The sequence below is a fragment of the Conger conger genome, chromosome 4 (assembly GCF_963514075.1).
Source record: "Conger conger chromosome 4, fConCon1.1, whole genome shotgun sequence".
NCBI lineage: Eukaryota > Metazoa > Chordata > Actinopteri > Anguilliformes > Congridae > Conger > Conger conger.
The window spans coordinates 61,541,075-61,566,963 of NC_083763.1; the positions used below are offsets into that span (position 1 = coordinate 61,541,075).

Sequence of the window (25,889 nt, forward strand, 5' to 3'; positions counted from 1 at the left end):
TTCACATTCATTTATCTTAGTAGTATGTAGTAGTAATTGCGTGCATATCAATTACAGTTCAAACTCATTCATACAGTTCAAAAATATTCATAAAAGTGGGTGATTAAGATTCAACTCATAAATAAAACACATGATACCCCTGGGGACTGGCAGTCCAAGTTGGTTTTCCAAAGAAATCATGTTCCTACTTTTTGGTGCAGCCCATATTGAAATCATTCACTGGATTGCTTTAGAGATGTTGCAAAATTAGCACACAAATTCATTTCAAGTTGCTTGCGTTTTGAATGTGAACAAGCAACACCGATGAGCGGAAAGTGCTACCGTTTGACAGTATCCTAGGGGACCGACATGATTTTGAATGTGATGCAACAGCTGGCTGGATAGTGGAGCAGTGATGCATCTTTGAGCTTCTTATGCCCCGTGCTATGGTGCCTGTTCTTAGAGCTTTTGTGTGGTTGTGCTTTCAGCCAAAAACTGCCTATTTTTATCATTTTTAATGGCAAAGTAGTCATTCTCCCATGTACTTAGAAAACAATGTTTGGCCTACTCAGAGGGCCCTATTTTTGCATTTAAGGTGCAACTGTCAAACGTTAGCCACAACTCAAGGCCCTGGTGAATTGAGCTTGTGAATTGAGAGCTTGTCCAACACAATTTCAGTATTATTATTTTTTTTGCTGCTGTGCAGTTGTAAAAGAGGCTGGTTTGTTAAGAATAAATCAACTGTGCATGTTGGGGGTTTGGTTTCATTATTACCAATCAGATCACCCAATTTCTAACCGTGCATTCGCATCACGGCCGAAGAGAAAGCGGGTTATGAGTAATCTCTACAATTGTCACATGCGACTCTGCACAAGAAAGTCCTGTATTGTAATGTAGCACCCAACCCACCCAGACATCTCAAACAGATATTAGCCTCACAGTTTTTACCACCAAACTATTAACATGCTCCTTATTGCATCACCACAGGTTTATTGCACACCAAACCTGGCGCAGACAGTACATATTCAGTTTGCACCAGACAAAACTAACAATTCCACTTGTGCCCAGATGTGTTAGCAGGACAATCCTTAACACATTTAGGCAGCTGTGTCATTTAAAATGATTTTGATCTTTAAAAAGAGTTTTTATAATTACAATAAGCATGTGTACAGTACAGTCATATGATAGTCTGTTTGAAATTGGAATTCACCGGATTAAAGTTAAACTCTAAAACTTCTGTGTTAAAATGATTGATATATAAATAATTATTGATATTAGAAAAATGGTAATTTATTGCATGTTTAATGGTTGAGTGACCATGACATCTAAAATGTAACTACAAAAATCCAAATACGTGTTGATATGTGCTAGTGTTTCTATTTCATCGACATGGGCAGTCATGCTATGCTGCACAGGCACATTAGATACCTCCCGCAGGCACAAAACTAGCCGCGGGCATGTCCTAGGGGACCGCTGCTGCACTGCATACCAAAGTGACTGATACAATAAAAAGTGTAAGTCAAATACATGAAGAGGCAAAATCGATAAAAGCGTAAATAGAATAAATTCAGCCTTGAATTGCATGAGGTTTTAATTTCAGGAGAACAAGAAAAGTGGTCAGCCCCTGGTCAATGTTCCTTTTGACACATGGAATACAATGCGGTTAATAATATAAAATGAGGTTATGAATTAATTTTGTAAATTCTAATCCAGCGTCATCCAAAAAGAAGTAGAATGAGATTCTAGCAACATGATATATTGTCGTAGTAAACCCTGTGTACTGTGTGTAAATTTGTAGTGCAGTGCACTCTGTGGTGACATAGTAAAGCAAATGGCTCAGTTATGTTCCCAGGAATCTCTCAAAGGTCACATTATTGGGTATTTTGTTTTGACAGGGAGCTTTTGCAGTGTCAGGAACCCATTGTCCCTGACATTAGAGATGGCAGTGACTTAAAATATTACGTTGGACCGTGGCTATAACTGCTGGCTGGAAACTGCTTGTTCCAGGTTTCTTTAGAGAAGTGTTTTCGAAGCTAATCTGTTCATTCCCACAGTATGAAGTGACAGAGTTTTGAGACAAAGCCATGGGAACTCGATGCGCTGGCTCTGTGCTTTTCCGCTGAGTTGGGGTCGCCATTTTCAGTCAATGCACCCCCATTGTCGTCTCTCACCTCTTCTGCAGCAGCACTTTCCAACTCCATTGACTTAGCATAAGATGGCAAATTAACTGGACATGCTCTGCATTTAAGATAAGCCCTCTCTAATGAGCTACTTTGGGGAAATGTCCACCAAAGTTAATTTTGCCAAAGGCATGAGTGACAGCGTTTGTTCTCCAGCCTGTATCTCGAAATGAGTTATCCTGGATGCACTGAAGCAGTCTGTTATTGGCAAGTTCACTGGCAGGACAAAAGTCCTTAGGTATTGTGACCAAGACAGACTGGGCCATAGTTTCTATTTTAGTGTCATTTCAGTCAAAAATCTGTTACGTTTATGTGGGGATTTTTTTACCATTATATAATATATTATATATATAATGTATAATTGTTCCAATCAATCTAGTATTATGAAATGTGGAACTAATGTCATGTGTTCATATTGCATTTGGAAGGAATGTTGTCATTTGTCGCATAAAAGTATGATGTTTCAATTGAGAACATTTTCTTATAATTATAATTTTCTTAATAATCATTTTTATTCATAACCAGTCAATTATAATGCACTTTACCATGGTGTTAGCAGGAAAAAGATTAAGCTTTAGAGAAAAGAAGTTGCAAATTGGAAGTTATGTTAAGGAGGGGAAAAACTGATAAAAGAGACATTTATTTCAAATCGTACTGCAGCAGCTGTTGTCCAGATTTCATCCTAATGCGCCACAGGCATTAATTATTGTATTATGGCCTTTTGCATGATAGGCCTAGCGTTCTCACGGTCATTTCATAAGTTCCTTCATCGCTTCACTGTAGCACACAACTTACATGAATTGCAAGAAGGCGAAACCAGCAGTTCTGATTTAAGTTCCTTCAAAAATATTTGTGGGCGCATAATTGAGCTCATTCAGTATGTACTAGTAGAAATACCTGGAAATCTACTGATGTCATCCACATTTACAGTAGATTATCCTCAGTTGTTTGTGTGTACGGAGCATTGGGATAATCTATTTTGCAAACAAAGAGCCCTTTCTTCCGTTTTCCAGGCTCTAGCCGTGGACAATATAAGAGCTCATTGTCTCTTCTATCAGGGGTGTAATTAAATGAAGACTCCTTCTCCATCTCTATAGGCTGTAATCCCAGCTCCAGATATGGATTTCCACCGCACGTGTTGATGTTCTATACATATAAGTGTTGTTCTGCTGCCATTACTCCATGTTGTTGGCACTGTGTTACAGTGCACATACAGTAAGGGTGTTGCGGGGCATCTTTTCCGCTTCATCTTTGACCTTGTTGACGCGTGGCGTCTGGGAACGACGTGAAAAGTGCAGGGATTTTTCTGTTCATCTCTCACTCTGTTTTATCGCTCACGTCTCAGTCCTTGAAAGCAGCAGTGGGCTGTAAATATCTGCTGTCACTCCAATGTCATTCAAGTCGTGGCGTTGTCCCCTCCCCCTCCTATTCTTCTCCTGCCTGGGTTTTTTAATCGGCTCTGGGTGAAAAGTTAATAAATAAATAATAATCGCCTGACAGCAGAGCGCAGAGACGCGCGTGGCAGAAGATCGGCAGGCCCGAGCATGACGGCGGTAATTCCAGCACGCCGCATCTCTCCCTCGCGTGACTGGGACGCTCTCCCTGGCCGCGCCGTCCGCTGGTTGGGCGCATGCTCCTGGCTCTGTGCAGGACGGGTGATGGATGGAGACATACGAGGGGAGCACACAGCTGCATTAACATGCACCATTTTGTTTACTCCCACAATTTGTCACCTCACAGTAAAATGTGACGGACTTATAATGCGAATCTCTGCGTTCTTCGTGGAGGGGAAATCAATGGAGGCGTTGGGTTGATTCAGGGGCCACCACTCATCCAAGGGTGGTGTTGGGCCATTTAGGCTCTTGATAGCATACGGGGCTTTGGCAGTGCACTGGCAGCCAATGGCACTGTTGTATTTTATAATAAATATGGTAATTCCATATTCCATTCTAATGCCATTCTCATTTTATTTCTATCATAATTTATTTTTGTGTGTCTTGGTTGCGAGTTCCATTTTCATGCCCATCCTGCAGGGTTTGCATCATTTTAACCATTTCAACCAGCCTTACTGACTTCAAGATCTCCTTTACAGTATCTTCATACAACTCATTGGTTGAATTGTTTCATATTTAATTGCATAACAGATGGTGCACTAGATTTGACAGACGTGCTTATTGTTTTGTGTTATCTTGTATTGGGTATGGCTTTCCGAATTTAACAATCCCATGTTCTACTACTAAGTCAAATAAATACTGAAGGCTCAACAAATGGTACCATTGAATTCCCTGACAATTTCAGAGTTTGTGGAGTGGTTGGATGCATGGCTTCCATTTCATACGGCAGAGAAATATTTATAGTTCTCAAGTTGGCCTATTGTGAATTCATTTAAGCAAGTTACCGTACCACTGAGGTGCTATCGCTAATCAGAAAGTGTTATATAACCTGCTAGAATGTGCAGTGCTACATTTGCAATACATATTCAGAGAGTAATGGTCTCTCGATGGGTTTCTGGTGGTTTTTTTCTAGGCGAGTTCATGGTGAACCAAAGACGAGAACTAACCTCATGTTTAAACATCTTTCAAATGGTCTAACCGTCATGGGCACTACATCTAATCATGCTGAACTGGACCAAAAACAAAGACCTCATCAAGGTCATTAAGTTACCTGTTCAGTTACCAGTATGCAGGTTTCTGTTACCTGTTACCAGTAGTACCAGTAATACCCTTCACTGATGATGATGGTGATGATGATCATGGTGATGCGATGATGATGACACATTTTTTTTCTTTTTTTTCTCGCAGTTCAGCAGATGAGCAGTTTCGCTGGAATACCCAAGGTATTTACTTTTTTTGTGTCCTAGTCTTTGGGCTTTCGAACAAAAACAGTGCAGATCTGGATGTTCATGCATATGCTGACCTAGAAACTGTGTTGAAACACACTGGCAAAACTATGCAAGGCTTAATTTTGTGTTCATTTCCAGTCATTATCCCAAAAATGTTGGGCAAGCTGTCCCATGATTTTTGCACGCACGCACACACCCACACACACACACACACAAGCGCACACGCACACACAAACAAACTTCCAATATTTATACTATATTATTGTATAATATATCCATGACAATATTTTTCCTTTATTTTCTTCATCAGTTTAAGCTATTGATATCTGTCCATATACTCCCTACACTGGCTATGATGTCAATTCACTATGCTGAAGATAAAGTTGTGGATGTCTAGAAGATTATTATTTTTTTGCCTGAAAGTTTTGCCTGTCCTGAATGCATTGTGATAAACTGTTTGTAGAAACATCTGAAGTTTGTGAGTTTGGCTAATGGATCACAAGCATGAACCCGATATGGATCCATGTAGAGATGCCTTCCCTCTGCTTTCTGCGTCAGTGTGTCACACATCCCCAGGTTAATCAGGGCCTAAGCCCAAGTGCCCTACATTGGATTTATAGTTGTAAGTGCAGTGGAGAGATTAATCCTTTGTTTTAAAACTCTCGTTTAAGTGATTATCCCATGGCATCAGTAATTGAGATGAAGCAGAGCAACCTTATTTTTGGCTTACAACTGCTGGAAGAGAAACACCCTCCCTTTGCTCCGTGCTCTCCTGAGAGCCCCCCTTCCACAGTGCAGCAAAGGTGGGCTGCTGACCTTCCCCGTACTCCTCTGTTGGTTTCACAGACGGACAGAAGGATATTGAGGAGGAACTGACTACTGGCCTGGAGCTTGTGGACTCCTGCATCAGGTCTCTTCAAGAGTCTGGCATACTTGACCCACAAGAATTTTCAACAGGTGAAAGTAAGGACAAAAAGTTATTTGATTTTGATTGCATTGTGCTGTTAGCTCTTCACGTGTGTAACATTAGTGCCAGGTGTCCCTTTCTTCTGATGCTTGTGGTGCTAATTGTATAAGAATGAAAAGAACTAACATCCACACCACTTATTTTCAAGATTTATTTATCTTCTGCTGCTGTAGCACTCTACTTCAAGGTTCAACTTGTTGTGTGTTCTGAGATGCTCTTCTGCATTCCACTGCTGTAATGTGTGGTTATTTTAGTTACTATCACCTTCCTCTCAGCTTTGACCAGTCTGGCCCTTCTCCATTTTCTCCCAATGGATGCTGTTTGTTTTACTGGTCTACCTAATGAAGTGGTCACTGAGTGACAGGAGAGTATATCAATAGTCCATTGATATAATTATACATTTTCTATTTCTCTATGTCTCATTATCACATAAAATACTGATGTATTCATACTTTGGACAGAAATAAAACAGAGTGGAAGGAATGTGAAGGAATGTATAATAATAGGGGTGTATAGCTGCTTGTTTTCTTTAATTCCCACTAATATATAAACATAAAGATTATGAAAGACACAATCACACAATCAGATATCAACAAATTTATATATGTATATGTTCCAATTTGTTGATATATATATTATATATAATAATATATATATATATATATATATATATATATATATATATATATATATATATATATATATATATGTGTATTCATATTTGATTTTTGGATATAATTGCACTTAATGGTGCCTAGAAAAAACTTGAGAGCTACAGGGCATGTGTTTTGTGATTATTTTTAAACTGGATTTCAGTGGCATTCATGAATATTAATATAGCCAATGTACTTTCCAAAGCTGTGGAAAGTAAAAAAAAAAGTAAAATTATGTCTAAATGAAGTGCTACTGCTTTGTATTTGTGGAATGATTGCAATCAGGAAAAATACCAAGTTCACTATGGCACATTCTGCACATATCAAGGTTCTGCTTTTTTCACTGTGGTAGAAAAATGACAGTCCTTGCTAGAAGCACTTTCTAGAAGCACTGGGTAAAAGTATTAATATTCAGCCTGCTGGACAGATAGAGATGACCCAAAAAACAGCACAATTTCCATAGACTCCAGAAAGTCTTTCTATGTAAACAGTATACCATACATTTCATTAGCACCTATATAAGCTGAATGACTCCTTAGTTTTGTTTTTTGCAGCTTATGGTATGGATCGCAACAATCTCGCAACAAAAAAGTCTGACAATCTTGCAACAAAAGTTTGCTGCTTATCTCCTTCCACCTCTTATCCTTCTTTCATTCCTTCTGTTGTTCATCCATTCATCCAGCAGATATGGATCAATGCCAGTTCCAATTTCTATTTCAACAATGATATTCAGTTCACCTGGAAAACCTGCATAATGGCTTTGAAGATACAGTATATGGTACTTCAAAAATAAGGCACATTACAATATTAACAATTACTTTTGACTGGTTTTTGAATTTATGTATTTTGCTGATTCTGTTATGAGAGGGACATTCAGATAATACTTAATACAAATGTTGTTCGTATAAAACACACAGTAATTGTTTAAACAAGGATACAGCTTTTAGGAATCTGTATAGAAATGGTTACAATTGTGGTGATGTGGCCAGCTTGGTTATGCTGCAGTGTTGCATATACAGTGCTCATCAACATCATTGTAAATATAGCAGCAGAATGAAATATTTAACTCCACTGAGGTCATAGACCTAAGCACCGCAAAAATAAAACCAGCACCTCACTATATTTAATGCATGAAGAACCGGCCTCTGATAGAGCTATGCCAGGATTATGTCTTAAGTGCAGACTTACAGTAGTTAAACTCAGTGCTAATGCAATATGCCATAATTGGTTGCTAAAGTCAGCCCTTTCTTGGAAGTGTATGTAATGAAGCGTACCTCAAAGTGTTAATAATTCATGTGATGTTTTACCCTTAAACATATATCAATGTTAACATCTAATGGTGGTCACAGTGTTTGTATCTGGATTACAGCACAATGTTGTGACTTCTATCATAGTGAAATAGTTAACTGAAAAGTGATACTTTTCAGTGATAATATTTCCCACCCTCCAGGTGTGGACAGTCATAAGTAATAAGTTTATAACAGCGTTCGTAAATACCCACACAGCTTCAGCTAACATCATCCTGTTTTACCAAATGTTACCAAACAATAACACTGAAAGTTTCCTTCACACTTATTAGAACATTATTTGTCCTCACTTTGTGAGGAACAAACTGGATGCTGGTTCCTTCCCAGTGAAGATCAGCATCCCCTCCTTCCCTTTGTACATGAGACCAGGGGCATGATTTATTTTAGCGGACCATTATTCATCATCAGCCATTGCTTTCAGTATTATTGGCAGATATATCAGTACATTCGTTAGATTTTTGTACATGTTTATTGTAAATTTCTGGACGTAGTTGTGTTTTTTTGTGGTTTATAGAGAGTATACTCTACTAAGCAAAATAATGTTTACCAAAGAATTTCAGAATATTCTGACATGACACCTGATTTTAGAATTTTGTGCTAAATTCTATGAATAATAATAATAATCATAATATAATGTACGCTTTATGTACACTGTGTTTTACTGTAGCATGGAACCTATTTATACTGAGCGACCCGATATTCAAAACACGCCTTCGCTGTAAGTTACATTAATTTTGGCCCGGCACTTGACAAATTATAACATGCTGACAAGGTCTGCGCGCTGCCAAAAACGGACCTTCAAGAATCCAGCTGCTCGCAAAAACCACCGGGTCCTGATTACCTTTACGGCTGGCCTCATTTTGACAGCTGGGAGCACGTGTTCCCCGTAACTCCCCGCTCCTCCTGATAAATTATGTATGCGTCTTCTGCCTCGCCGAGGTCTGCATCACTGCCTGCTCTAAATTGCTTTCAACACAGGACCAAGCCTCCTATCCCAGAGCGCACTGCAGCTCAATTCCAATCCAGAAGGGTCTTTCCAGTACTCAGCCAGCTACCATAGTAACCAGACCCTCGCCCTGAGTGATTCGTCGACATCGCAGCTCCCAGCGCGCAGCGGACAGGTCGGCGGAGCGGTGCACAGCTACAACCAGGTACGTGGCGGGATCGCAGTCCTCAAGCGGCATGTGGTCCTGTTTCCGCCAGAGCTGCGTGTGTGTGTGTGCCGAGGGCAGAACGATGGAGCTCGCGGGGGAAACAGAAGCACCTCTTAACTTTCAGGATCTGTTTTTATTATTATTATTTTATTTTCACAAGCTAGCTTCAAAGACGTCATTAGAAGCTGGGAATTGCAGCCAGGGGCTTAATTTATTTAATTGCAATCGAGATGTAGTCAGAAACTTAATGTACGACTATTTCATTGCATTAGATTAGATTGCTTGGGGATGCAATTTTTGCTCTTTTTGAGATAGGTAATTAGATCAAGGCTCCAGCATGGAAGCTTCTCTCAGGAGGTTTGGGTCTTCCGTGTTACAGTACTGTAGTGTGTATCTGGGAGATTGGTGCAGTTCTGCAGCAGTTGCCTCAATTAATTCATTTATTCACATCTTTAAGCATGGTCAATATTTTTGATGTGGAAATTCATTGATTCACAAGCTTTTTTTAAGGTTTTGTTTGCAGTGGTTTTTCTGTTCAGATTCACCCTTGCTACAAACAAGGAAAGTATGGTGTTTTAATGGAGTAGGTGGGAAGAGGCTCCTTGGTGAAATTGTTTTTTTGTGGAACAGGGACTCTCAGCTTTCTGTGTCCTTCATTAGTGTATGCATGGCATTGCAAAGATTCTTTTCTCATGGTAGCACTTTTATATCACATAGATGGGGTTATTTGCTAAATTAAAAAAAGTTATCTCTCACTCTCTCTTTCTGTCTCTCGCTCTCTCTCTCACTTCCTGACTCTCTCTCTCTCTCTCTCTCTCTCTCTCTCTCTCTCACTATATTAAATAGTGCAGTTTTAACAGTCCCTACTCTTTGTCATCTCCCTTTGCCTGCTTTGGCAGTATCTCTCCATTACTTCTGGATGCGTGTGTCAGGGAGGGTAGCGTAATGTTTTAGCCTGTCGAGATGATTCTCTGGGATGTATTCTGAAGAGGCAAGTGGAGGGTTGTTTTATGTAACTCAGTGCATCAGAAAGGTGCTCTTTCCCAGGGATATTTATAACACCGCAAACCTCTCGTTTCATAAATAATTTATCTGCACCTGGCACCTGGTAACAATTTCAGTACGGAGGTATCCCAGTCAGTCCTGAAGTGCTCTTCTGAGAAGTGAGGTGAGATGGAAATTGTCCTGTCTGCTTCCCTGCATGCCGAGGTTGGGTCTATCCCAGTATACACAACCCTATCGAAACATGTTCTCAGGACAGCAGACGGACATGCACATGCACACATCACGTGTATATATATACACAACTACGCATACAGACACACACTTGCTAGGCCACTTGTGTTTGTAATCTTTTATTTATTTTTGGATGTGGTAATGCTGTTTTCTGTGTATGCACATAGATTACAAATTGCAGTCATATTTATATAAACTAAAACATTGGCACAAATCAAGAAAACCATCATGGCTATTGTGATCCACATCAGATGACTAACACTCAACTTATACAGAAGTGTGCTTGGTGTGGTTAATGGAGGATTACTGTGCTAGCACTGAAATGGCTGTCTGCCTTCTTCCACACATTCCCCTGAGCTTTCAGCCAGCTCCACAACAAAGTTGGTTGGTTGTCAAAGTCGATTTAAATTCTGTCCTTAGCTAGAAGTGGTGTCACAAGTGCATTTCCTGGGCTAGCACTCCCAGATACTCACTGTTTTTTAAAGAAAATCGTTTTGCTAGGTATGAGGGAACTCAAAAGGATGCGGTTTTAATTGTGGCTAAGTAAAGTACTGAATGAGCATTTGGGTTACAAAATAAACTTAATTACTTTTAAGTAAGTTCAGTCCAGTTCCAGTGTTCCAACTGAGGAGCAATGGAAACACTGGTTCATTGTCCTTACTGTAAATCACTTTTTTTTTTAATCTGCAAAATGCTTCATTGAATGAAGGTCAGGTTGTCTGAGGTGAGGTTATCTAATGTATCTAAGTTACCTTGTGCAGTACATCTCTGTGGCAGAATGCATATAGTTTACACCACCTTATAATGAATGGGTTTTCATAGAGTCACCTAGCGCTGGCACTGTAATTTCCCATTCCGTTATGATAGATAGGCTTTAATATTTAATTTTACCTTGGGCAACACTTTAAAAAAGATAAACCTCACATCAGTTTTTTGTGTGCTGGAGAGTATATCTCCTATTTAGGCCACTAAGGACAAATAAATAATGAGGACTTAATTACACTTTTATGACACATTGTAACTTCGAATCATGACTGAACAAAGTTATTATTCAATTGGTGTTCCTTACTCTTACTCTATGGTGTCCTCACGCTACAGCATGATCAGTAAGAAATGTGAAAGCTAAACAGAGTGAAACCCCAGATTGTGACATTTGACTACCTGGTAGTGAGCCAGAATGAAAATGATAATGCTTTTATCTGCTTTCAGTGGTGGTTTTAACAGCTGGAGAGTATGGAGTGACCAGGTGTCGTGTGCTGTGTTTGGTCCTGGAGGTTTTAACAGCAGTATGGAGTGACCGGGTGTCGTGTGCTGTGTTCGGTCCTGGAGGTTTAACAGCCGTAGAGTATGTAGTGACCAGGTGTCGTGTGGTGTGTCCGGCCCTGGAGGTTTAACAGCCATAGAGTATGTAGTGACCAGGTGTCGTGTGCTGTGTTCGGTCCTGGAGGTTTAACAGCCGTAGAGTATGGAGTGAACGGGTGTTGTGTGCTGTGTTCGGTCCTGGGGGTTTTAACAACATTATGGAGTGACTGGGTGTCGTGCGTTGTGTCTGGCCCTGGAGGTTTAACAGCCGTAGAGTATTTAGTGACAGGGTGTCGTGTGTTGTGTCTGGCCCTGGAGGTTTAACAGCCGTAGAGTATTTAGTGACCGGGTGTCGTGTGTTGTGTCCGGTCCTGGAGGTTTAACAGCCATAGAGTATTTAGTGACTGGGTGTCGTGTGTTGTGTTTGGTCCTGGAGGTTTAACAGCCGCAGAGTATGGAGTGTTCGGGTGTCGTGTGTTGCGTCTGGCCCTGGAGGTTTAACAGCCGTAGAGTATTTAGTGACCGGGTGTCGTGTGTTGTGTTCGATCCTGGAGGTTTAACAGCCGTAGAGTATGGAGTGACTGGGTGTTGTGTATTGTGTCCGGTCCTGGAGGTTTAACAGCCATAGAGTATTTAGTGACAGGGTGTCGTGTGTTGTGTACGATCCTGGAGGTTTAACAGCCGTAGAGTATGGAGTGACCGGGTGTCGTGTGTTGTGTCCTGTCCTGGAGGTTTAACAGCCGTAGAGTATTTAGTGACTGGGTGCTGTGTGCTGTGTTCGGCCCTGGAGGTTTAACAGCCGTAGAGTATGGAGTGACTGGGTGCTGTGCTCTCTCCCGCAGGTGACATCGAACCGAGCAGCGCAGCTCGCAGCCGGCGAGTCGGCTCAGTCGCGGGAGTCCTTCACGCCGAGCCATGGAAGCGCCTTCCACCTCCCCGACTCCCAGCAGACCTCCATGTACTACTCCAGCTCCACCCTGCCGGCGCAGCGCGTGAGCTCCCCGCTGTCCATGCAGGCGGCCGGCTCACCCACCAAGCTCCAGCGGCTGGGCTCGGCCTCCGACACGCCCGGCTACGCCACCACCCAGCGCGTGGCCTCCCCCAAGCAGTCCCCCGGCCGCCTGGCCAAGTCCTACAGCAGCAGCTCCCCCATCAACACGGCGGTGTCCTCCTCCCCCCTGCACGCGGCCCCTCCGCCCAACGCCTCCACCTCCTCCCCCATCCACCAGATCAGCTCCACCGTGGGCAACTATGCCACCCTGTCCCCCACCAAGCGCCTGGTGCACTCCTCCGAGCAGTACAAGCTCTCCCACGACCTCTACGCCACTGCCACGCTCCAGAGACCCGGCAGCCTAGCAGGTAGGCATCCCACGCGGTAACGCAAAACACCTTCCCGCGACCGCAAGTGAGCGCATGCGGTCATTCCGGCAACATCTCACAGTCTAGCAGCAGCAGGTCCAAACTCATCACCGAAATGAGTGTTTAAATATTAGGGTTTCTTTCTTATTCTTGAAGGCATCGTTCTTTGTTGTGATTTGTTTGGTTCTCATTTCCACAGTTGGGTATCCTCAAAAGGCACCACATTCTTTGTTGCTTTTCAGCTGCAAGTGCAGGTGTAGTTAGATGTATGAAGGTGTGTGCTAAACTAGAAACACTGTGTTTTTTTTAATCAGGTATGCCTTTAAGTATCAGACTTGTGATCCCTTCTGACTTTGTTTCAGATTTAGGTAAAACCCCACAGGTTGTTTGCTGAGAAGTATGGAGTTAGGTCTCACAGACAACAGGGAGCAACGTTCAACCTGTTTATAGCACAGAATTGTATACCAGGGCGATGGAAACGGGGGATCTGTTTTGCTTTTGAATATTTCCTTTGTTTTTCAGCATATGCAAAATGGCATGGGAAGTGTGTTTGCTTTATTGCAGTCTTAAGTCTGCAGATAAGATCTCATCCTTTGAAAGAGTGCAGCACTTTGATATGAAAGCTGATTTGTCTTTGCAGTGCTTACCAAAACATCAAAGAGGTGGAGAATAAAGATGAGCTGTGTGACTCATGCTTTAGTCTATTGCTTTAATTAGACGTGCCTCTAGAAATCAAATTGTTTATTTATTTGTTTGTTTATTTGTTTATGTATTGCTTTAGAATTTTTAATTTGTATGTGCACTTTATTAGGTGTTTATTAGACTTATTTTTTAGACTTATTGGTCATCTGCTGCTGTAGTCTATCCACTTAGAGGTGTGAGGTGTTGTGTGTTCAGAGATGCGCTTCTGCATACCACTGCTGTAATGTGTGACCAGCTTTGTCAGCTTTGACCAGTCTGGCCCTTCTCCACTGACCTCTCTCATTAACAAGGTGTTTTTGCCTGCTGAACTGCCGCTCACTGGATGTTTTTTTCGCACCATTCTGAGTAAACTCTAGAGACTGTTCTACGTGAAAATCCCAGGAAATCAGCCATTTATGAGATACTCAAACCAGCCCATCTGGCATCAACAATCATGACATGGTCGAAATTGCTGAGATCACATTTATTCCCCATTCTGATGGTTGAGGTGAACATTACCTGAAGCTCCTGACCCATATCTGTATGATTTAATTTATTACACTGCTGTCACACGATTGGCTGATTAGATAATCACATGAATAAGTAGGTATTTCTAACAAAGTGCTCAGTACAGTATTGCCTTGTACAGTACGTACATCAGTGCATTGACAGTGGCATGATTTTTTCACTTTCATTGTTTCATTTCTAATTCAATGTGCTGGAGTACAGAGCTAAAATAACAAGAATTGTGTCACTGCCCAAACACTTACAGACTGCAGAGAGAGGAGAAGAAGTCAAACAGGTCTGTCTTCTAAAATGAGAATTAGCATGAAAGAGAAAAAAGAAGTGAATGCTCTGGAGACGTGCTGTTTTTAGATCCAGGAGGGACTGACACATCCACCATTTTCTTCTGAGGAGCTTACTTTCCAGATTTAGACAATCAAGTGTTCCCCTGCAGTTCATTATCTAAAACCCCGGGAAATTGATATTCTCAGTGTGCTGGTGGCACTATTGATTTCCTGCTGTATCTCCTGTCACTTGGGCTAAGTCCGCCGCCAAGCGGATATGGGAAGGAGGTGGGGACGCCAGCCCCAAACCAGCCTTACCCATTGGCTGTACCCCAGAGTCACTCTGATTAAAGTACAGCGCCTCTGCTACTCACCCCGGCGGTGGTTTGCCCGGTGAGATTCTCCTGCTGTTAGCACCCTTTTATTGCGGGTGGTCCTTGGGGCTTTGCAGGCCAGGGCCCAAGGTTGATGGCGTTTGAAGGCAATTACAAGAGGAAGTTGTGTGAAGTACATTAGGCTGACCATTCTTTACAGTGGATTTGCTGCATTAGGTTTTCTGTCTTTGATGATGTAGAGCTTGGGGTTCTCTGTTCATAAGAGGCAACTGATGTGTGTCATTAAGCCCCAAGGACATTTAAGTCTGAGGCAGTGTAAGTCTGAGGGAAATTGCAATGGAGGTGAATGCAGAACTCAGTGTAGCTAAATGCTGTCGGCTCACAATGGGGCATCTTTGGAAAAAAGGAATGTCCTGAAGCCACATGTCTGTGGATATACAATGTGCTGAATTAAGGTAATTGGAGTGCATTTGCGAATCACGGAGTAGGATGAAGTCTTAGGGGACATCTTTTAATTTGAAGGCAGATATTCTTGTCAACATGTCCCAGCACTAGAACATAACGTTATTTAATGTGAGGGAGTATTGACTTAAGAGGTAATGTAAAGTATCTCAGAACAGCCAAACACAAATGTATCGCTTTAAGTTTTATTGCAATGTATTGCAACAAAATATTTAATGCAATGTATATGTCTTGGTATATAATATTATCTGCTTTGTATGTGAATATTGTGTCAGGGTAGCATAAATCGTTAAGTTATAGACTAACATTTTCCTGGCTTTGGAATTTATTAACCTTTCAAAACGCAAATTAATTTGTAAGACAAAAAGATGAAAGCAAACAGTTTTGCATAGAAACATATGAGAACATGTAGAGAAGTCAGAATATTTCTATGATATTGAAAATGTTCTATGATTTTCAGTGATGAGAGGATTTTACGTACTGATTTACGTAAGCGCGTTTTAATGTCTTTATTTGTTTCAGAAGTGGCTGCTTGTTTGTGTAACTCCGAAGGCATCGCAAGGCCTCAACCATGCCTGTTCTATTCAGAAGAAAAGAAAGAACATGTTATTGGGCAGATTAAAAGCAAATCGATTGAACAGTGATTGAGCTTGGCTTTGATTCAGCCCTGTTTCCAGGCCATCCTCTTTCTCTGGTGTGACTCCAGGTTGGCTGTAATTACAGTACAATCTCCCTAAACAAAGTCAGTTTCAGACACTGAATTCTGTTCATGGAATTCCAGATTGCTTCTCCCATCTCCAGCTTTTAGAAGCAAGCTTTAGCAGAATTATGCTAATATCAGAACCACAAACAATGAGGAGAATGTGCTCAAATGAGGACTTATGTTGAGGCATACCCTAATTTTAGCTTTGTCATTAAAAACATCTACCTCAATCCATAATGCATGGTTGAGTAATTGGGGAAAAAGCACTTTGATATTAGGATTTGTAATGACTTTGCATGTTATGTGTTTGTTACTTGGAAGTTTCTTCCTCAAAAAGGTGAAATGTCTTTTTATCACTACAGAGTGAAGGTATTTTGGAATGTAGGTAGACATGTTTTCCTATGGAAAGATGTCTTTGGAGAATGTAAGGGTACTATAAAATGCACAGGTTACCATGTAACTAAAGGCTTTCTGTCAATCAAAATCATCCAGGACGATGCTCTTAACTCATTGATGGGAAGCTCCAGTGTTCATGTCAAAAGCAGAGTGAGTTTGTTTTCAGATCTTTCTGTTTCAGTTGGTCGCAATACATGCCCATTGCAACACTGACAGCATTTGGTTTGATTTTTGTTTCGATTCCTCTTTTTTCCAGCTCTTAGTGGCATGTCTTTTCAACTCCCAGAGTGGAATATGGATGTGGGTCTTCTTGGTAAACAGCACTCTGCTCTAATTCTGATTGACGGATTCAGGCTCTTCCCCTTCCTGGGGCTGCCACAAAAAGAATTGTTCACCTCGTTGGGAACGAGTGCGGTTTCTATTGGGTCTAGTGAGTTCTTACTTATCCCCAAAGATCTTCCTCTCAACAGTGGAATCAGGTTAGGAAACAGAGGCATACAGCTGGCTGACACTGATAAGGTGATTAGAGAGAGAGAGGGGGCTGAAACTCCAGGTTCTCATTGTCTGTACATTTGGAGAATTACATTCTGCTGAAAACTAATGCAGAGTTGGGGCCCGGCGTGAAGAGTGAAATTATCTCCTTCTAATGCTGTTAGGGCTTGCTGCGGCCTGGCATGACGAGGCCCACCACACAGAAGGTGAAAGCTGCATTTTGAGCATACAGAGGCCCAGATTCAGTCAAGACGGCATTGCACTGCATTCGCCTGCAAGAGGGAGTCAAACATTCTGACACAGGACTGTGTTTATTATACTTTTTAGTTGCATTTTTCCTTTTTAGTGCACCTCGGGTGTTCATAATAGACTGAAAAATGTAGACTCAGCTTAAATATGGATGAAGGCACTGGAGCTCAAATTTGTAGATAGTCTGAAATTGCAGTTTTAGTCATAGCTCACATCCTCCAAACTTTCTAGGTATTTTTGGGGAGTTGTGAGCAACTTGTAGCTGTGGACATCTGTGAAGGCATGCTTGGGAGTGGTCCAGAGATTTATAGATCTGCTGTGCATTCAGACACCCACTATCTCTTCATCATTGATGGCCAGACTGGGCCACTGGGGCCTGGACTGACCTCTCCCATAAGCGGGTTGCTCGCTTTCATCTGTAGCCACCAGTCTGCATTTCATTAGGAAGGAGTGCTGATATTGATTGGCTCTTCTTTGCAGCACTGCGGTCAGTTTTGATGTGCAATTTCTTTCTGTTACCAAACAAAAGGGACAATTAATGCGATCAATGTCAGAGGAAGGAGAAGCAGTGACAACGGAAGAAGCGTTGTCAGAAGTCGTCAGACTCGTTGATTGCACATGGCGTGAAATGGCTTAATCAATGCTAAAATCTATGTTTTTAATAATCATAGACATAGCCAGTAGTGTGAATTGTTAACACAGAGATGTGAGTGTGGCTGTTTTCTTCACGGACAGGGTCCAGGGGTTCTTACAGCAGCCAGCACAGCCACCTGGGCACGGATCTGCGGCCGCTGCAGTCTCCCGAGCACCACATCGACCCCATCTATGAGGACCGCGTCTACCAGAAGGCCCCCATGAGGAGTCTGAGTCAGAGCCAGGGAGAACCCCTGCCCCCGGGCCACACTGGCACCTACCGCACCAACACAGGTAGGCCCACGGGACAGACACAGCAACACCAGCAATTATGTGCAAAATACAAGAGAAAATAAAGGAATGCTACCATGGCTTACTTGAAATAAATCGGAGGGGTGCATATGAAAACATATACTATACCTACAAGTAGGTGTTTATGTGTGTCAGGAATTAGATGCATATGAAAATGGATTGCATTTATATAGTGCTTTTTTCCAGCAACTATGGCTACACAAATCTCTTTACAATAAATGACATTCATTCACACACGCACACACTAACAGCGACAGGCAGCCATGCGTAGTGCCAACCGGCTCATCGGGAGCAATTAGGGGTTTGGTATCTTGCTCCAAGACACTTTGACACTTTTGCCCAGAAGGCCAGGGATCGAACCTGCTGCTCTCTGATTGCCAGACAGCTGTGCTACCTCCTGAGTGAATGTCCATCCGCCCCCAATGAAATGACTTTGTATTTAGAAAGGATGTACTGTATATGTATGTGTGTATGCATTCAGTAGTTCTAACCCAGATTAATTGTGGTTCTTGGCAATGGCTGTGGAGCAACCTCATTATTGTCTGAATGGATTAAACAAGGTTAGAGTTGCTGCAGTCATTTGTTCTGGGTAAAATTAGTTTGACCCAATGCATAACAATTACTGGCAGTGCTAAATACGCTCTACACTTTTTATTGTATTACCAGATCATTTAGCTTATCTTGATTTCTGTTAAGGTATGTAAATCCCATTAGCAACTCATTATTTATGAAAATATTTGGTTCCGTCACAGTTCATTTTATAATTTCTTCAAAGCCTTTAATGTAGCAGAACCTAATCTTTCACATTAGCATACTAGCCTTAACCACAGTTAAATATTCTACATTATCTTTTGTTTGGATGAATAAGCAGCCTAATATCCTGCTTAAAACTACCTCATGTTGTTTTACCATCCTGACATCCTGTATTGACATGCATTGTACTATCCTAAGCCGCCTGACTCCCGAAACTAAGAAATGTATTTTCATACACAGGAAGGTTAAAGCTGCACCATCATGGGTACCATAACTAATTTAGATGCAGCACTGTACTTATATAACCCAGATGACAGAAATACTGTCATCATGTGCAACATGAATTCATCCCAAGGCCGAACTGCATTTACTTTTCATAGAAAATTAAATTTGCATTAGATGAAATTCTGTACTGACAAAGACAATGTTTTCCAGATGGTGTGCTAAAAAATACATTGGGCAAATAATCCAAGCCCAGCAAAGTAGATAACAAAAGCAGCCTGAAGCCTGACTACTGTATGCAAAGCATAACGGACAGTCCTGTGTGTGTTATCAGTCAGAAGTGCAGTACCAGTGCTCATTCCATCCTCTCTCAAGGCTCGAGTGTGTGCACCCTATTTTCAGCTTCTGCAGTGAGGCCAAGCACTGCTGTCCTTGACACGAAGCCAAATCTTTTTTTTTTTTACACCTGACCATAAGTACTATATTTAATATTAAATTGTGGGCAGACATTTCTTGTTCAAGTGCCCCCTATAAAGACAGAGCGAGTTGTCATGTTGTGATTTTAACAGAAGGGAAGGACGTGTTCCCTTGAGCCTGTGATTGCATGCCTCTGTGACCTACACAAAATAGAAACAGGAATTCAGCCTGGAGGTGCCGTCCTTTTTTACAGTGTCAGTCTTTGGCAAACTGTTCTGCAGCCATCAGGCAGTCTGCCGGCAATGACATTTCCTGATTTTGCGTTTTCTTTAGCTGACTTACCTGTCTACAGTGATGTATGGATATCACTCGATCAAGTCAATAATGGGCTAGTAGCATTCCAAAGCATGTAAAAATCTGTCAAATTCATTTACCATTAAAAATAAATGTTTAATATGCCAATGATTGTGTGACTTATGATTTAAGCTGTATTTGTGGAACCAAGGGCTAAGAAAATATCTTCTCAAACCTGACACAGCATTTTCATGCAAGGTGAAATTGACTCATAAATTATTACCTCACTGCTTAACCCATATTTCAATTATATTGTTTTTTTTTAAGTAAAAACAATTATAATACCAATTCGTCCGTAGGTTTTCTGCAGTGGTTGCATGTGCTGAAAGAGATCGTCTCATGCATAAGTAATAATGTATTTAATTTACAGTAAAGTCAAAGAGATTGCATCACTGTGACTGTTCCTAGTAACTAATGAGCCCACAGCACATTAACATTCCATTGTAATGATACATATAGAAATCATTAAAAATGTTCCTTTATTTTTTGTTGCATAAGAAAAATATTTTTTATACTGACTTGGTTATCCGTATGATTATTAATATTCTGCACACCACTTCAGACACTGGCTGTACTTTCAGACAATCACAGTGCCTATCCCTCTTCATGTGCACATCTTTACTCAATTTCTGTACTAATGAAGCTTTTAATGCTTCATCATACACTGAAGAAAGCATTGTCTGCAGCCAAACTCTGAGACATTCATTTTATCCAGTCTGGTCCCTGCTGTGGACGGTACTGAGACCAATTTCAATTGCTCTGTGGCTGAATTTTCCCCAAGACACGTCTGTCTGAGAGACATTTTCTATTTGTCAATTGGAGTAATTGTTCCATGGCCCATTCCACCTTGCTGCCACCTCTTTTTGTTTGGACCCTTAACCCACACAAGTTAAAACATGGCCTTTGGTCCTTGCAAGGGGAGCCAGAGTCCCAGTGACTCACCATACCTTGTTAAAGCAAGTTATCTTGCTTGTGCAAAGTGTAGATTGGACACCGAGCAGGCAAAGCCCTTTTTGGGATTAAATGAGGTCAGACCAGCACCCCATATGAGTGCATTCCAAAAGCAACACAGGTTAATGTCCTAATTTAAAGGCAATTAATCCATCTTGGTGACTGAACGATGTGTCACATGCTTTTGAAAGCCTTTTCGGGGTGAATTTGGGAATAACCAGTGCTGAATAGAGGACTGGGGGTTTTTTTCCTCCTGGGATAGTCTTATTAGGCATTTTTATCATGGCGAGAAACTATACCATATGTTTGGATATTTGACGCAGTAAATCATAGGACCTTCTGACAATGCTGTGAGCCAACAGCCTTGCCTGTCCGAATGCCACCACACTACAGAGGTATTAAAACCTCTGCCTGTTTAATACTCTAACAGAGCATCGGTAGGTAACTGAAGGGTGCAGTGCTTTGCGGTGGTGCCTCTTGAATTATGCAAGGGCGAGGATGACAGGGCTTGGGGTCTGCTGTCTCGGAGAAAGGATTGGCACCGGGCCCTATTCCCCTTTGTGCTGGAAACGCTGTACTGAACCCGTCTCTGGGGACAGAATGGCGGAAGTTTCCCAGTGTAGGGACTTGTCAGGTCACCCTGCCTCATATCCCTCCTGGAGGTAGAGTCACCTTCAGTAATGATCAATGTCATCAAGGCAAACTAGTGCAAAAATGAACGGTTCATCAAATGAAGAGTATAGTTCATTTTGGTGACTTTTCACGGTTGATGTGCAGCAACAATGTTGTGATACAGTTAGACAGTTAGATGGTGAAGGCAGACAGGAGTTATGTATATATCTCTGGCTGCGAGGAGCTTCTTCTCATATAACAGCTGGGTTTGCTTTGGCCAGAGACACGTGTGCCCATTTTCCCTCATCCCAACACAGTCGATTTCATTCTCTGCATTGAGGTGGGCATGAGGCCAACCCTGTGTGTTTTCCAGTTCCTGCACTACTGCACTGCCCTTTGGTGTGCTCTTTGTAGAGGAGACAGTACGATGTGCCTGAGTAATTTCAGTTCATGTGATGCTCTCGTTGGACACCTCGATAAAAGGGTTTCATCATCTGAGTCTCAACATACCAGTCCAGCATTGATATCTGGCATCTCTGTGTCTCCCCTGACAAGGCGCAGTGAGGTCATCCCTGGGTGGCCTGTCAAGAACGAGGTCCGGTGTTTGGTGCATTTTACGTTGCTGCACTTTTCAGTGACTGTATAGAGTCACAGAGTCCTGAAATGACATGTATTCCCAAGGGTGATTTTTGGGTTGCCGCTTTCAAGTCAATCAAGCTTATTTGAACACGCTTTCAATTAGGCTGTGATTTGATATCTCGGTTGTGAGCGTGTCTGTGCCCTGAAACGGGGAACTTGTTATCAGTCAGAGCCTTGACTGAGTGAATGTGACTGGAGAGCGAAACTGTGCACATCTTTTTGCACTTTTACAAGTCCTGAAATCCCCTGTGCTCTCCATTCCTCCTTCTTCATTCCCTGTGAAAAGAGAGATGCATTGTCACTGCCAGCTACTGTCCAAGGAACTACTAGACATGAAAGGGTTCTATACATCAATACATGGCCATGTTCTGCCTGGACAATTTAGAGCAATGTCAATGCTGCTGATGTATGTAAATGAAGGTTGGTTAGATATGGATGTGCAATATTGTCTGATACAGTGCCAGAAACGCTGTCTGGTACTGTATCTCAAGAAATGCAATTCATAGTAAAAAAAAAAACTTTTCTTTGTGGTATTTCAGCTCTTTCAGGACACACTCTTGTCTGCATATACAAAATTCAGGATCCAGATTTACTTAGCTGTCATTGCATGGCTGTGGCTTGGTACATATACGGAATCTGTAATTTGTGGAATAATGCATGCGTATGTACCTATCTGCTTTCATTGAGGCTTGTCTCAAAACACCTATGAATATTTCAGCTGCCTGCCTAAAATGTATCATTCACAAATGTATGACTTAATATTTAAGGCATTTTTCAGCCTAGTGGAGAACCAGTCCTGAATACAGCACGGCAGGTATGCACATACCAACTTTTTTAAACCATGTAGTTTCCTCCTTCCTCGTGAAATAGTCTTATTCCTCAGTCTCACAGACTCCTGTGATTGGGCATATTATGGCAGGAAACAATAGCATATGCAGGATGAATCACTGACTGTTTGACTATGTGAATCATGTGACCTTCTGACAATGCTGTGAACCAACAGTCTTGTTTGTCCTAACGCCTGCAAACACCACCCGAAAGAGGTATTGAAACCATGGCCTGTTTAACACTGTAACAGAGCATTTGTAGGTAACGGAATGCACTGCGGTGTAGCCTCTTGAATTATGCAAGGGTGAGGATGACACCATAAAATTTATCATTCAGAAGTGTATGATTTTAAGGCTGACTTATCTTTGAGGCATTAGTCAGCAGTGAGTAAAATGTCCTTTGGGGGACTAGATGTATTTTCTTTCGGTGTTTGAGTAATTGCTGCGGTACTGTTCATATCTGAAGCCTTGTCATTTGAAAATTGTAATGTACCTACAGGTCGGCTGACAGTTGACTGGATACTGATGCGGACGTTTAAAGATTGATCGGGTCTGATATCTGGTGAATATGTGCTTTTTTGTTTTTTCCCCTGGAGAAAAAATAGAAAAATATCAGGTGTAAACTGCATGTGAGAAATGAGAATTTAAGAAACTATTGTAAATGGGATTCTGCAAAATAATACCCCAAGGTCGAATGATGGCTTCTCTTTAACAAATTGGTCTTGACCAAAATGACTATGATGAGAAGAAGAACAAGAAGAACAACAAGAAGAACAACAAGAAGAAGAAGACTCTTCTTCTCTGCTAACTGGACTTCAAACCCAATGTTTTCCATGTGACATTGTCGCAAGTCTTCATATTAGTTGTAACAGTGAACACCTCTAAACTTCAAATATTTGTCCAATTCAAAGCATTGTCTTTTTCAGATTTGTATATAGGCCTAATTGTGGATTGTATGGCAGCTAATCATCATGTAAACCTGACCTACTGGCTGAGTAATAATAGCTGTGGTAAGAACCATGGATTTTGTTGAACCATGTTTTCCTAGCATTGGGAAGTCTGCCAGCTAAGGTGTCTCAAGATGAATGGCTTATTTGCAATTGATATGGATAACATGGCATGGTATTAGGCCTTATCCAATGATTGATGGTTGCATCCAAAGTTTACTATCAGCTCAAGAGATTGGCAATGCTGATTTACTGGCCCATCTATGAATATAGCCAACCCCTCTGTAGCTACCAGCCACTACTGCTTGTTGTATGTTTGCTAAAATACACATTTTGTGACAAAGTCCACTTGGTCGATCAGTCATTTTGTTTCTTGGGGGAATTACAAAGTCTATTTTAACTGTAGAAATGTATTAACTTTCAAGCAGTTTTCCTCATTTGTGTGCAGTATTGTTGAAAGTCCCGGAGTGTCTAGCATTGAAATTCTGACACAGTCAAGTCAATTAGGCTTTGTGTATTAAGTACAAGGACAGCAGCACATACAGTTGGAATTTTCTGGAGATCATTTTGGAATTAAAAAGGGATTAACCCAGGCCTAAAGGAAGTGCTGTCTTCCATCCCCATTCAAGTATTGCCCTGTTCCAAATGAAATGATGCCAAGCTATAGGGTTGGTGGTTTTGTAAAATTGCTTCTTCAAAGCAGGCTAATATGACACAAGCTTCATTCAAAAAAAAGAAGGAGTTTTGCATAAACCTTTTAAGCCAATTCACTCTTCTCTGCAAATCTGCTATATATGCAAAATAATATGCAGTGACACCAAAATGAGTGTTACCAATAAGGAACAGGCAGACAGACCATTTTGTCCAAGTTGAATCGAATAGGTCACCTCAGCCATTGGAATTTTCACATGGCAATTATAGGTAAAAGCATGAAAGGAAAATGTCAGTGGTGGATCCATAGGGGTCCATAGAACCCCTCAGCAAATCGATTAAGTGGAGACATGCTGGGTTTGCAATGTGTTTGCAAAATGTAAACGCATACGTAGCCGACATCTTGGCAATTCCCAATATTATGTGACTCATAATCGTCCTTTTAAGCGGCCCCCCTCCCCCCAATTAAATTCTGTATCTTCCCATGAGCATTATTTGACGTTATTCATTTTGTGACCGATATTTTATTGTTACCGTATGCTCCAACTCTATATAATTAAAATAAGAAAACTCAGACTTAATCAGTTTTTTGGAATACACCTGTGTGTATATTTTTTTCCAGGAAAATGTTCCTGAAACAGACGCAGACTGCTTGTAGACATCAGATTGCATCGTGTATGTGTGGGTGTGTGTGCGTGTGTGTGTACGTGCATGCGTACCTGCCAAAGTTCGATCATACAATATGCTTTGGACGAAGCCAGTGTCAGCACTTTGTTGGATTGTTTTTAATATTTGAATGTTAGTAGGTTCATAGTTTTATGAGATTTTACAGTGGAGAAATAATGCCATTATGGATTTATAGCCAGCTTTGGAGCTGGTGTATCTTATTTCCCTTGGAGCATCCTTCTGTCTGTGTGCAGAGAACAGTAGCCCCTGCTGGGAACAGAAGCTTCGCTTTGGTGTGCCTTTACTGTTTACTATCTACTGGCTGTATCGTTGTATGGCTCTGTGAAGTGAGCTTACTCATAAATGTTAAAATGTCCCTCTCAGTTTTGGGCAGGGAACTCCATGCTTTGAATGCGAATCTATTATTTTGCAAAGAAATCCTTTGAAAATGTAGCCCATTATTACATTTCAAATGCTGTACGTACAAAGGTCTGTTGGACTCCTTATCTTCACTTGGAAAATGTACGATAATTAAACTACTAGTTGATGCTCCCTGTGTGCATTTGGTAGAATAATTTAGACAATGCAACATTATGTAATGTTTCAAAGAAGTTAGTTACTAAAGTTGTCTAAAGTTGAATCAGCACACGCCCAGTTTTAGTGTGCCATTGAATACTTATACAGTGTACATTCTGTATTAATTCCTGCTTGTGCAGTGCTGTTCACCAGAATTTTTGTTAGTTGTTTATAGCTGCAATTGGTATAGAAGAAAAACTCAAAATGTGCCCCCCAAAAAATAAATAGTGTTTATTTTCATGTA

The 25,889-nt window shown here is 41.3% G+C and overlaps 1 protein-coding gene across 4 annotated transcripts in view; it reads left to right on the plus strand.

Moving 5' to 3' along the window:
- Positions 1-25,889, plus strand: part of LOC133127078 (catenin delta-2-like) — a 256,199-nt gene that overhangs the window by 114,876 nt on the left and 115,434 nt on the right. For all 4 annotated transcript variants that reach the window (XM_061239702.1, XM_061239704.1, XM_061239703.1 and 1 more), the window contains 5 exons: positions 4,961-4,995; positions 5,848-5,964; positions 8,907-9,079; positions 12,463-12,979; positions 17,821-18,012. In XM_061239702.1, the coding sequence (XP_061095686.1) occupies positions 4,961-4,995; positions 5,848-5,964; positions 8,907-9,079; positions 12,463-12,979; positions 17,821-18,012 (1,034 nt within the window). The remainder of the gene's footprint in view (positions 1-4,960; positions 4,996-5,847; positions 5,965-8,906; positions 9,080-12,462; positions 12,980-17,820; positions 18,013-25,889) is intronic.